The sequence below is a fragment of the Olea europaea genome, unplaced genomic scaffold (assembly GCF_002742605.1).
Source record: "Olea europaea var. sylvestris unplaced genomic scaffold, O_europaea_v1 scaffold2723, whole genome shotgun sequence".
NCBI lineage: Eukaryota > Viridiplantae > Streptophyta > Magnoliopsida > Lamiales > Oleaceae > Olea > Olea europaea.
In genome coordinates, this window is record NW_019245646.1 from 47,429 (window position 1) to 60,079 (window position 12,651).

Below are 12,651 nucleotides of genomic sequence, written 5' to 3' on the forward strand. Positions count from 1 at the left end.
TGGATGATAACACAGTGCCAACTTGTGCTTGACATCATACTTAGCTAGAAGAGAATTGAACAACTTGTTACAGAAATGTGTAACTCCGCTGCTTACGATTGCCCTAGGCGTGCCAAATCGAGTGAAGATATTTTTCTGTAAAAATTTCAACACCACCTTTGCATCATTTGTTGGTGTGGCAATGGCTTCAACCCACTTAGACACATAATCTACTGCGAGAAGAATATAATCTTGACCAAAGGAAGGTGGAAACGGACCCATGAAATCAACACCCCACACATCAAATAATTCCATCTCAAGCATACTAGTTAATGGTAGCTCATGATGTCTTGAAAAATTTCCAGTGCGCTGACAGCAGTCACATGTCTTCACAAAAGCATAGCAGTCTTTGAACAGATTTGGCCAATAGAAACTAGATTGCAACAACTTTGCAGCAGTATGTGTAGGCCCGAAATGACCTCCGTAAGGTGAGGAAAGGTAATGCTGCATGATTGATCGTGTTTCTTCCACAGGGACACACTGCTTGATTATTCTATCAGCACACCTTTTGAACAAGATTGGATCGTCCCACAGATAAGACTTGACATCGTGTAGGAATTTCTTCTTTTGATGAAAGGTCAAGTTAGGTGGCAATCTTTCAGACACTAAATGTGGCAATCTTTCAGACACTAAATAGTTAACAAAATCAACATACCATGGGATCTTTGTTGATACAACTAGCAAGATCTCGTTGGGGAACGTTTCTCGAATTTGACTATCATCCACCACCTTTTCATTCTCCAATCATGAGAATGTCGTGTGAGAGATGGTCTGCAACGACATCTCACTGCCTTTCTTATCCCGAATCTCTACATCAAATTCCTATAGTAGTAGTATCCATCGAATTAGGCATGGCTTGGCATCTTTCTTTTGAAAGAGATAACGGATTGCAGCATGGTCCGTGTAAATTATCACTTTCTAGCATTTCCTTCTCTGTTGTTGTGTAATTTAGTTTAGCTCCATTAAGAGTTTTGCTGGCATAGTGGATTGCCCGAAAAATCTTATCACACTTTTATCCCAAAACTGCTCCTACTGCGTAGTCACTAGCATCACACATAACCTCAAATGGCTGATCCCAATCTGGTACTACAATTACTAGGGCAGTGACTAATTTTACCTTTATGGTTTCAAAAGCCTGTAAGCAGTCTTTATCAAATACGAACGTTGTGTCCTTCTCCAAAAGGTTACATAGGGGTTTTGCCACTTTTGAGAAGTCTTTGATAAATCTCCTGTAGAATCCAGCGTGCCTTAAGAAACTTCGAATGCCTTTGACATTGGTGGGTGGTGGTAGCTTTGCAATTGTATCAATTTTTGCTCTGTCCACTTCCAATCCCCTCGTCGAAACATGGTGGCCTAGCACAATACCTTCTTGTACCATGAAATGACACTTTTCCCAATTGATAACTATATTGCTTTCCTCACAGCGTTGCAGCACTAAGGAGAGATTGTGAAGACAGTTATCAAAAGAAGTACCAAACACCAAGAAATCATCCATAAATACCTTCATGATGTCTTCAACCACGTCTGCAAAGATTGTCATCATGAATCTCTGAAAAGTGCCGGTCCATTGCATAACCCAAATGGCATCCGTCTGTAGGTAAAAGTTCCATAGGGACAGGTGAAGGTTGTCTTTTCCTGATCTTCTGGTGCTATAGCAATCTGGTTGTAGCTCGAATATCCATCAAGAAAATAATAGTAAGAGTAGCCAGCTAATCTATCCAACATTTTATCTATGAACAAGAGTGGGAAATGGTCCTTTCTAGTTATCTTATTCAGTTTCCTGTAATCAATGCACACCCTCCAGCCAGTTACTGTTCTTGTTGGAATTAGCTAATTTTTGTCGTTCTTAACTACCGTCATCCCTCCTTTCTTTGGTACCACTTGCACTGGGCTGACCTATTCACTGTCTGAAATGGCAAAAATGATTCCTACCTTCAATAGCTTTAGAATCTCCACTCGAACCACTTCTTTCATTGCTGGGTTTAACCTTCTTTGATGTTCGATGGATGGCTTGTAAGATTCTTCCATGAGGATTTTATGCATGCAGATTGTAGGACTTATCCCCTTGATGTCAGCTATCGACCATCCCAAAGCGGCCTTATGATCCCTCAACATTTTCAATAATCTATCATCTTCGTCTCTGGTGAGTGATGAAGAAATAATCACTGGAAATGCAGAATTGTCACCCAAAAATGCATAGCGAAGGTGATCTAGTAATTGCTTAAGATCAATCTTACTACTTTCATTGCTTTCTTTGTCATCTGATTCCTCTGATTGCTGAATATCCTCACATTGTGATGGGTTTTCCACAAATGATGTAGACTCAAAAGCCAATATGTAATCAACCAAATCCTTGCTCCCTATGTACTCTCCAAAAGTGCTAATGTCATCCTTTGTTGCACTAAACATCATACACTGCTATTGTCGATTTTATCCCGCAAGTGAACGGATTGTAACAAGTAGTAAAGTGGACCTTTTGAATCCGGATTATCGTTTACACGAGGACTGTACTTTTAATGCCCAATTTATTATTTCTAACTTCTATTTGATGAAAATAAACAAAAGCAATGATTAAATGTGATTTTTATTCTAAATACTTAAAAATGCAATTGGATGCAACGAAAAGTGATTTAAAATTCTAACAATAAATGTACGTTAGGTCGGAACAATTTCACCTATTGGTCACCTTTATTTCATAAATCAAGATTCATAAAACCTAAGGTAGTGTTCGGTCGAATTCTTCTATTGTATTCAACTTACCCCTCTCGAGTTCTCATTGAGCCTATTTAATTAGTTTAATTTCATATCTCTGTGCAAATTAAATTTAATTAAACGAAATATTGGTTCTAAGAATTCACACACGACCGCAGCAATCAATATAAGTATCTCTATACGTTATATCAATTTACCGGATTTTAACATGTGGTCTAAACAAATAATCCGCATCTCTACGCAATCATTGTTCACAAATCATCTAATTAGTGATCAAGTAATTAAATGTATTAAGAACAACATTAAAATCAACACATAAAATATAAAAGCACTAGAATCTCAATTGCATGAAATAAAGAATTCCAAAAGATTACATTGTTCGCCTTAAAATCAAATTTAACTACTCATAATAATGGAAGAAAAATAGGAAATTGTCTTAGAATACATCACCGGATTTGTAATAAAGATGTAGAAGAAAAAGTATTCTTTCACCAAGATCTCCTTCCCCTTCCAATGAATGCTTCTAATCTTCAATTGTTTGGTGTTAATCTTCTTGAATTTCTCTTTTCAATCTCCCTTCTTGTTGTCTTCTCTCCAATACGTCAAGTACGTGTGGCTTGATCCCACATATTTTTAGCGTGCGGCTCCCCCCTAATTTAGGTCTTCAATTGTGTATTTATAGTGTCTTGGAATTTAGGGAACAACAGGTTACTAATTGGGCCGAGAAAATATTATAAAATCAGAATTTCCTTTTGTTTTGAAATGCGGCGCCTGGGCGCTGACTTTCTGCTTGTTTCAGCAAGATGGGCGCCGCGGCGCCTGGTACGCCCGAAATGGCATTCTGCGCATCCTTCAGTATTTTCAGCATAACTTTCTCATTCGATGTCAAATTGAAGTGATTCAAGATGCGTTGGAAAGCTAATTCAAAGGACTACAATTTTTTTTCAGGAATAATTCTCCAATTCGATCGTTTTCTATGTCAAAAATGAGTCTAAATGTGAGACCAAAACTCCGGCGCAAAACTTTTTGGTTAGAAAATGATTTATGATCATAGCTTGACTAAATTTGATCCCTTTGACATCTTCCCTCATCCAATTGGCTTCTAGAACTCTCGGATCTTCATTTCAAGTTTCGACATGACTTTTGATTAATTGCATTTTAATCCTCGAACTTTGGATTCTTACGTTTTGGTCATTTCATCCAATTTCGCTAGCTTTTACCTATTTCCTTCCTTTGACCTCTTTTAGCTCTTGTTTTCTCCACTTCCATCAATCTACAAAATAACACCGAAATTACTTGTTAGCACTTCTAAAATACTCTCCAAGATAGCAAAATTATGAAATTAATGGCATAATATAATGAGTGTAATTTCCCATCTCTCACAGCAGAATCAATGAAGTCAATCCTGTGGCAAGTGTCATTATCATCTGAGTACTTCATTGCTTGGTAAATGTTGAACCTCACCTCTTCTTCATTCACTCTCAATGTCAAATGTCCTCCTTGTACATCAATTAATGCCCTTCCAGTTGCTAAAAATGGCCTGCCAAAAATCAGTGGGATTTCCTGATCTTCTTCCATATCCAATACCACAAAATCAACTGGGAAGATGAATTTGTCGACCTTTACCAACACGTCTTCAATAATCCCTCGTGGGTAGGTGAGGGACCTATCAGCTAGTTGTAGAGTTACCGTTGTTGGTTTGACTTCCCCGAGGCCTAACTTCTTGAAAATTGATAATGGCATCAGGTTGATGCTTGCTCCAAGATCACAAAGGCCTTTGTCAAAAGAGGAGCTTCCAATGGTGCAGGGAATAGTGAAACTGCCCGGATCTTTTCTCTTTTGAGGTAGTTTCTTCTGAAGTATAGCGCTGCATTCCTCTGTTATTTCACTGTTTCATATTCCTCCAATTTTCGCTTTTTTGACATCACCTCCTTCATAAACTTTGCGTAGTTTGGAATTTGTTCCAAAGCATCTGCAAAAGGAATGTTAATGTGAATTTTCTTGAAAATTTCTAAAAATTTAGCAAATTGATCATCAAACTTTTTCTTTTAAAAACGCTGTGGAAATGGAAGTGGTGGTGTGATAATTGGTGGGTTATAAGGGAAGGATATTGAATAAGGTCTGTGAGCTGTCTTTGTTCCTTTGGTCTGCTTTTCTTGCTCTACTACCACTTGTTCCTCCTCCTTGTCAGGTGGGGAGTTGCTCTCTTCTGCGGGTTCACTTTCTCCAACTTGTTTGCCACTCCTCAGTACAACGGCCTTACAGTGCTCCCTTAGGTTGACTTCTGTGTCACTTGGAAATTTTCCTTCTTGTTGAGATTTCATTGAAGTAGCCAACTAACCAATCTGCACTTCAAGATTCTTCATTGTGGCTCCCATGTTAGACACATGGGTTTCAATATTATCTAACCGTGATTCATCTTTGTTGAGGCGTGACCTTGTTTCAGAGATGAATGTCCTGAGTATGTCTTCCAAGGATGGTTTTCCTTCAGAATTTTGAGTGTTGAATCCAGGTGGAGGTTGAAGTGTGTTTCTATTGTTGCCATATGATAAGTCTTCATGATTTCTCAGCCCTGGACGGTAGTGATTAGCCTGGTAGTTTCCTCTTTGATTGTAGTTTCTATTGTTGACATATTGAGCCTGCTCATTTGCAATCTCTGTTTCATGGTGTGATGAAGAAGTACTCATAACTGAATCTACCTTCTGTTGATTTCTTTGAGTGGTAAGCGTGACTATCTGATTTGTGAGTGATGCAACCTGAGTTGCTAGTGCGGTGATGGGATCCACTTCATGAAGTCCTAGTACTTCCTTTACACCCGATCTCTCACTTGGCCATTGGTAACTATGGGTAGCTATGTCATCCAATAAAGCATATGCAGCCTCTGCTGTTTTAGCCATTAAAATGCCTCCCGCAGCTGCATCTAACATAGTCCTTGTCTGCCCATTATAAAATATCTCAATTTGCACCCATTTCTGGAACCCATGTTGAGGACATCTCCTAAGCAAGTCTTTAAATCTTTCCCAGGCTTCATAGAATGGCTCGAAGTCGAGTTATTTGAATTGGCTGATTTCACCGAGAAGTTGAGCTGATTTAGAAGGTGGAAAGTACTTGGTCAGGAATTTCTGAGCCAAATCATCCCAAATTGTAATTGAGCCATACGGTAGTGACTGGAACCAAGCCTTTGCTTTATCCCTTAAAGAGAATGAGAATTAGACACCCCATTCATCTTTCACCATGTCACAAATTTTCAAAAAGGATCCAAGATGAGCAATTGGGTTCTATTGCAGCACCCCCAAACTAATTTTGCTGCACCATATGTATCAACCCTGGCTTCAATTCGAAATTGTTTGCACCAATTGCTGGGCGTACGATGCCAAAATAGTTGTCATTGACAACCGGCCTTATATAGTCCCGAATAGCCCTTTGTTGGTTATCCTCATTGGCTGCTCTAGCATCCTGTTCTGCCATTACTTCCCGTTCATTTATTTGTATGCCTCTTAGACTGTGAAATGTGCGTTCTGGTTCAGGATCAATAGGTAGTAGATCTAGATTTCTCGCCCTTCACATAAACAGCTGAAAATAACCACAAAGAAGCTTTTAAAGATAGACACAAAAAGAATAAAATTAAATTAAATATTACGATAGAAATAAAAATCTAAAGTAAAATGAACGTCGATTGGTAATAATATCAATTGAATTCGAATGAATCAATCCCCGGCAACAGCGCCTAAAACTTGCCACGCGATTCATATAACGTGATTTTATACTGCAAGCGCACGAAGTCAAGTTTTGTTGTATTTTAAGGAATTGAAAAGTGTCGAACTCACAGGGATTGATATTCGACTTCTACTGAGTACTATAATTATATCCGCGTTTACTTTATCTAGACAATCAGATGTTAAATTGATGTTTGAATGCTAAACTAATGTCGATGAAATTAATAATGCAAGAAAAGTGAGGCATTTTTTAAAGATTAAATCAGAATTTCATAAAGTCTAGGGAGTGATTTCACCGTATTATCAACATAATTCTCAACCCCTATAGATACTTCCATTAATTATTTCTCGAATTCATAGGCAAGAATTCTAAATTAATTCTATTTTCCCCTCTCAAGCGTCAAATAGGACCCATCTCTATATTTTAACCCCAATATCTCTATTCTGAATTAAATATATAAGATTATCATGCACTTGGTTCTTGTTTTACCCTCAAAGATTAGCACTTTCTCTTGAAACCTACAAATCTAGGTTATATTGTTCTTAGATCACGCCTAAATTTCCCTCTCTCGAGCGTTAAATTTAGAGCATCAATTCATTCAATTGGTGATCAAGCAACTGAAAGCATTAAGCAAGAATAATACAAATCAATTCTGGAAAATTAAATGGAAAGACTATAAAGAAATTAAATCATGTCTCAAATAGGTTACATCAAACCCCAGATTTAATAGTTTAGTTCATGATTGAGAAGAAAAACACAATAAAATACAAATTAAATCGCATGGAGAAGAGATAAATAAGAAAAACTCAGTTTGTTGCTTGATTCCTTCTCCAAATCCGGTGATTCTTCTCTCAGTTCGTGTATCTCTTTGCCTCTACTTCTTCAGCCGTCCAACTTCTATGTAAATTTGACTCTTTTCCACCCTTCAAACTCACCATTTCACCAAATTGGTTCACCTATAAAACAACACAAATACCCGCATCAAAACATTCTAAATTTCTCGAAAATAACCAAATATTTCAAGCTTAAGAGGCATTAAGTCAATGAACGAGCAATCCCATCGCCTCGTTGATACGTCTCGTCTTCGATCTCATCATCGATCCGCCATCGACTATTAACGGGTCTCGTCTCGCACTTGCCTTCGTCGGGCTCGACTCTTGGGTCATATCATCCCCTCCCTCTTCAAAAGGATTCGTCCTCAAATCTTAACCTACATCAAATAGAGAGAGATCAGATACATTAAAAGTAGCCGAAACATTATACTCACCTAGAAGGTCCAACTTATATGCATTATCGTTTATCTTTTCAATAACTTGAAATGGACCTCGTTGCAACTTGGACTTCATTTGCTCCGGAAATCGCTCCTTCCTAAAGTGCACACAAATCCAATCTCCTAGCTCGAATGTCACGTGTTTCCTACCTTTGTTTGCCTACGATGCAACCAGCTTACTTTTGTTTTCAATTTACGCTTTTATCTTTTCATGGAGTGACTTAACCAATTCCGCCTTCTTTTTGCCATCTAAACTACCATATTCATTCACAGGTAAAGGAATTAAATCCAAAGGAGTTAGTGGATTAAAACCATATACAATTTCAAATGGAGAATATGACATAATAGAGTGAACAGCTCGATTGTATGCAAATTCAACAAATGGTAGTTACTCCTCCCAACTTTTCAAATTTTTATTGATTAATGTGTGCAACAATTGTGTCATAGTCCTATTCATTACCTCAATTTGCCCATCCGTTTGTAGGTGATAAGTTGTGGAAAATAGTAATTTAGTGCCTAACTTACCCCACAAAACTCTCCAAAAGTGACTTAAAAATTTGACATCTCGATCCGACACAATGCTTCTAGGAACCCCATGTAAACGCACAATCTCTTTAAAAAATAAGTCAACAATGTTCGTGGTATCGTCCGTTTTGTGACATGGTATAAAATGTGTCATTTTGCTGAACCTATCTACAATCACAAAAATAGAATCCCGACCTCTCTTAGTCCTAGGTAAACCTAAAATAAAGTCCATTGAGATATCAACCCAATGCTCGCTAGGTGTAGGTAAAGGTGTGTACAAACCTTGAGGTAAAACCTTAGACTTAGCCCTTTTACAACCTATACATCGACTACAAATTTGCTCATCATCACTTTTTATCTTAGGCCAATAAAAATGCTCCTTCAATACATCTAAAGTCTTTTGAACCCCAAAGTGTCCCATCAATCCACCACTATGTGCCTCCCTTACTAACAACTCCAGAATAGAACAATTAGGAACACATAACCTATTTTTCCGAAATAAATACCCCTCATGCCTAAAAAGCCTATCAACCGCCACTTTAATGCATGACAAATAAATATCCGAAAAATCAACATCTTTTTCATACAATTCTTTAATATGTTCAAACCCAAGTAACTTAGAGTCAAGAGTAGTTAGCAATACGTACCTTCGCGACAACGCATCCGCCACCACATTTTTCTTACCTTGCTTATAGCGAATGATGTATGGAAACGTCTCAATGAATTCCATCCACCGCGCATGCCTCTTGTTCAATTTACCTGTCCCCGCAAGTGCTTTAGTGACTCATGATCGTGTGCATTACGAACTCCTTCGGCCATAGATAATGTTGCCAAGTCTCCAAAACTCAAACAAGTGCATAAAATTCTTTGTCATATGTATGATAATTTAAAGCAGCTCCACTCAATTTCTCGCTGAAATATACAATAGGTCTTCGATCCTGCATTAAAACTGCTCCAATCCCTATTCATGATGCATCACATTCAATTTCGAATATTTTGTCAAAGTTAGGTAATGCCAAAACAGGTGTTTCACACAATCTACCTTTAATAGTATTAAAATCAAGTTCTTGTTCATCACCCTAATGAAAACATACACTCTTTTTAACTACTTCCATGAGTGGTGCGGTGATAGTGCTAAAATATTTCACAAAACGCCTATAAAAACTAGCCAAACCATGAAAACTCCTAACTTTCATTATGCTTTTAAGTGTCGGCCAATCTCTAATAGCTTTTATCTTTTCATTGTCTACTTCTACCCCATTAGCACTAACCACAAATTCAAGAAATATAATTCTATCTATACAAAATGTGCATTTCTTAAGATTAGCATAAAGTTGTTCTTTCCTTAAAACAATTAGCACACATTTTAAATGTTCCAAATGCTCTCATAGGTTTTTGCTATAGATTAAGATGTCATCAAAACAAACTACAATAAATTTTCCTTTAAATGCACGTAAAACATGATTCATTAAGCGCATAAAAGTACTAGGTGCATTTGTGAGTCCAAACGGCATAACCAACCATTCATATAAATCATATTTAGTTTTAAAAGCCGTTTTCCATTCATCACCCTCTTGTATACGAATTTGATGATACCCGCTTTTTAAATCAATTTTAGAAAATATGCAAGCAATATGTAATTTATCAAGCATGTCATCTAACCTAGGTATAGGGTGACGATACTTTATCGTTATATTGTTGATAGCCCTACAATCTATGCACATTCGCCATGTTCCATCCTTTTTTGGCACGACCAAAATTGGTACCGCACAAGGACTCATACTTTCCTTCACGTATCATTTGCCCATTAACTCCTCCACTTGCCTTTGAAGCTCCTTAGTCTCCTCAGGATTACTTCGATAAGTCAGTCGATTTGGAATGATAGCTTCGAGTATGAAGTCAATTTGATGTTCAATACCTAGAATAGGCGGCAATCCACTTAGTGTATCCTCCGAAAATACATCGTCAGATTCCTGCAACAAAGACTTAGCCAAACTAGGGAGGGGTGGGTTAGTTTCCTCGAAATTAATGAGTGATTCCTTATACACGAACAAGATCATCTCTTTTCTCTCAACTACCGCCCTCCTCAAATCACTCTCTTTTGCAAAGAAATTTGTTCGTGTTTTCTCTCTTCTCTCGAAATACTCTCTTTTCTTTTCTCTCTAGTGGCTATCTCAACATTTTCTCTCTTTTTCTCTAACTCACCACTTTCTCTCATTTTTTTCTGACTCCTTGGCTGTCCTCTCTTCCTTACTTCTCAATTTTAATTGGTCCTCATAGACTTACGCCGGTGTTAATGGCACAAAAGTAATGGTCCTTCCCTCCTTAATGAAACTATATCGATTTTTGTACCCATCATGCATAGCCTTCCGATCGTATTGCCATGGTCGACCCAATAAAATATGTCCCGCTTGCTTTGGCACCATATCACACACTAACCCATCCTTATAGCTCCTAATTGACAAATTAATTAACACTCTTTGATTCACCCTCACCTTGCCACACATTCAACCATTGCAATTTATAAGGTCTCGGGTGTCTCAATAATGTTAAACCCAACTTTTCTACAAGAGTTACGCTAGCTACATTAGTGTAACTACCACCATCAATTATAACACTACATATCATATTGTTGATGTGGCATCGAGTGTGAAAAATGTTCTTCCGTTGCAACTCCAAGTCATCTGCTTTGATGTGAGTAGTAAGAGCTCGTCTCGTGACTAGTAAATCTCCAACTGGCCCTTCAACTTTTTCTTCTTCACTATCATCTTCCAACGCCGGCATATCATCAAACTCGCCATCACTATCTCCCCATTATCCCGCAACACCATTGCGCATTTTGTTTGGGCAGTGAGAAGCAATATGCCCCGTTCCCAAACACCTAAAACATTTGATGTCCCAATTGCGCGATAGTTGTGCCTCTGGTTTTGATATTGGTTTGTTAGCGTTTTCATCCTTACCCTTTTGCCAACCACTTTTACCTCTAGGTGCAGCCCCATTTTTGTTGTTATCATCACACTTCGATTTTCATGTTGAATTAAAATTCGAAGTACCCAATGATTGCCTAGACGTCCCCTTCCTCTTCAACTGCCTCTCAACCTTCATTGCCACATGTAACATGTCCTCGATTTTCACATAGTGTTGCAACTCTACAATGTTTTCAATATCCCGATTTAACCCATTCAAGAACCATGCCACGGTAGCTTCCCGATCTTCCTCCACATTAGCCCGAATCATAAGAATTTTCATCTCCTTGTATAATCCTCTACGCTTTGTGACCCTTGATACAAACCTTGCAATTTTTTATGGATTTCCCTATAATAGTGACTGGGAACAAGCGTACTCCTCATCAACGTCTTCAACTCATCCCAAGTACTAATTGGCCTTTCCCGACCCCTACGCTGTGATGTTGTGATGTAAGTACTTGATCCTACCAAGATATCGCGTAATCCACAAATTCAAGCGCCGACAATTTTACCTTTTTCTCCTCCGAATAATTATAGCACTCAAAAATCATCTCAACCTTCCTTTCCCACTCTAAATATGCTTCCGGATCGTTGCTTCCCTTAAATTAAGGAATAGTCATTTTAATACTCCCCAAATTTCCATCTACTTCATCTCCCAAGTTATTTCTACCTCGTCTTTCCTTTCTAACGCCCTTATGCCTCAATCGACCCATATCAATGTCATCTTCATCAAAATCATCCTCATCACTACGATACTCATCCCGCCTTCCTCTCCTAGATTCACACCTACCTGGCCCCCTAGCATTAGACATCTCCACTTGTCCCCGACTAAGATTAGCGATTGTGGTACCTATTTGCACCATCCATTTCCCTTGCCTATCCATCTTCTCCCTAACATCACCAAGTACCCGTTCAAACCTCCGTATCATGTCCTCCGATGCATCGTTGTCATTACTGTTTCGACTTGAGTTAGAACCTTCTCTTTCCGACATCACGTCACACAAATTTATATGCCTCACAAATATATCACTCGAAAAAACTCAATATGGCTTTTTTACTCTATTAAACTCACCACTCGACCTCTTACCACTCAAAGTCTCCCTCCAAACACTTCAAAGAACCAAGTGAACTAAATCAAGTGTTTTACCGGGAATTCAACAAATCGAATAATAACCAAGAACCACGAGACTCAAGAAATTGAATTAGGTGGAATAGATTATCGTTTTGATAAGAATATGTTAATAGACTCAATAGTAAAGTGAAGAATTGACACAATGGAGTAGCCCAAATCACACAATTCGAGAGTTATTTTTGTGTTGGTAGTAAAAACAAGAAATAATAATATCAATTATTATTATTATTATTTTTTGGTGTATTGTAGGGATGAACAGTAACCGTACGATGAACAGTACTTTTTTTTAC

General features: G+C 38.0%; 3 protein-coding genes across 3 annotated transcripts; all 3 read right to left on the minus strand.

The window, feature by feature from the left end:
- Nucleotides 1-1,578: 1,578 nt before the first annotated feature.
- On the minus strand, nt 1,579-2,448 carry LOC111383607. The gene is made up of 2 exons (XM_023007722.1): nt 1,972-2,448; nt 1,579-1,869 (listed from the first exon to the last, which is right to left on the minus strand). Exons 1-2 carry the CDS (start codon nt 2,446-2,448, stop codon nt 1,579-1,581), a joined length of 768 nt encoding a protein of 255 aa, XP_022863490.1.
- Nucleotides 2,449-3,490: 1,042 nt separating this feature from the next.
- LOC111383608 lies at nt 3,491-5,075 on the minus strand. The gene is made up of 3 exons (XM_023007724.1): nt 4,808-5,075; nt 4,135-4,628; nt 3,491-3,601 (listed from the first exon to the last, which is right to left on the minus strand). Exons 1-3 carry the CDS (start codon nt 5,073-5,075, stop codon nt 3,491-3,493), a joined length of 873 nt encoding a protein of 290 aa, XP_022863492.1.
- Nucleotides 5,076-5,087: 12 nt separating this feature from the next.
- Nucleotides 5,088-6,219, minus strand: LOC111383609. Its single transcript, XM_023007725.1, has 3 exons — nt 6,077-6,219; nt 5,825-5,943; nt 5,088-5,776 (listed from the first exon to the last, which is right to left on the minus strand). The coding sequence occupies exons 1-3, from the start codon at nt 6,217-6,219 to the stop codon at nt 5,088-5,090; spliced, it is 951 nt and encodes a 316-aa protein (XP_022863493.1).
- Nucleotides 6,220-12,651: the final 6,432 nt, after the last annotated feature.

What these genes read in the sequence shown, in the direction of transcription:
- LOC111383607 (XM_023007722.1), bottom strand. Translation starts at nt 2,448, where the DNA reads ATGTTTAGTGCAACAAAGGATGACATTAGCACTTTTGGAGAGTACATA. An exon ending in AGATTCTAAAGCTATTGAAG is followed by an intron (nt 1,870 to 1,971) that starts GTAGGAATCATT and finishes GACAAAAATTAG; the next exon opens with CTAATTCCAACAAGAACAGT.
- LOC111383608 (XM_023007724.1), bottom strand. Translation starts at nt 5,075, where the DNA reads ATGAAATCTCAACAAGAAGGAAAATTTCCAAGTGACACAGAAGTCAAC. An exon ending in ACCACTTCCATTTCCACAGC is followed by an intron (nt 4,629 to 4,807) that starts GTTTTTAAAAGA and finishes GTGAAATAACAG; the next exon opens with AGGAATGCAGCGCTATACTT. An exon ending in TTGACTTCATTGATTCTGCT is followed by an intron (nt 3,602 to 4,134) that starts GTGAGAGATGGG and finishes AAAATACTGAAG; the next exon opens with GATGCGCAGAATGCCATTTC.
- LOC111383609 (XM_023007725.1), bottom strand. Translation starts at nt 6,219, where the DNA reads ATGGCAGAACAGGATGCTAGAGCAGCCAATGAGGATAACCAACAAAGG. An exon ending in AATTTCGAATTGAAGCCAGG is followed by an intron (nt 5,944 to 6,076) that starts GTTGATACATAT and finishes ATTCTCTTTAAG; the next exon opens with GGATAAAGCAAAGGCTTGGT. An exon ending in TAAATCAGCTCAACTTCTCG is followed by an intron (nt 5,777 to 5,824) that starts GTGAAATCAGCC and finishes CATTCTATGAAG; the next exon opens with CCTGGGAAAGATTTAAAGAC.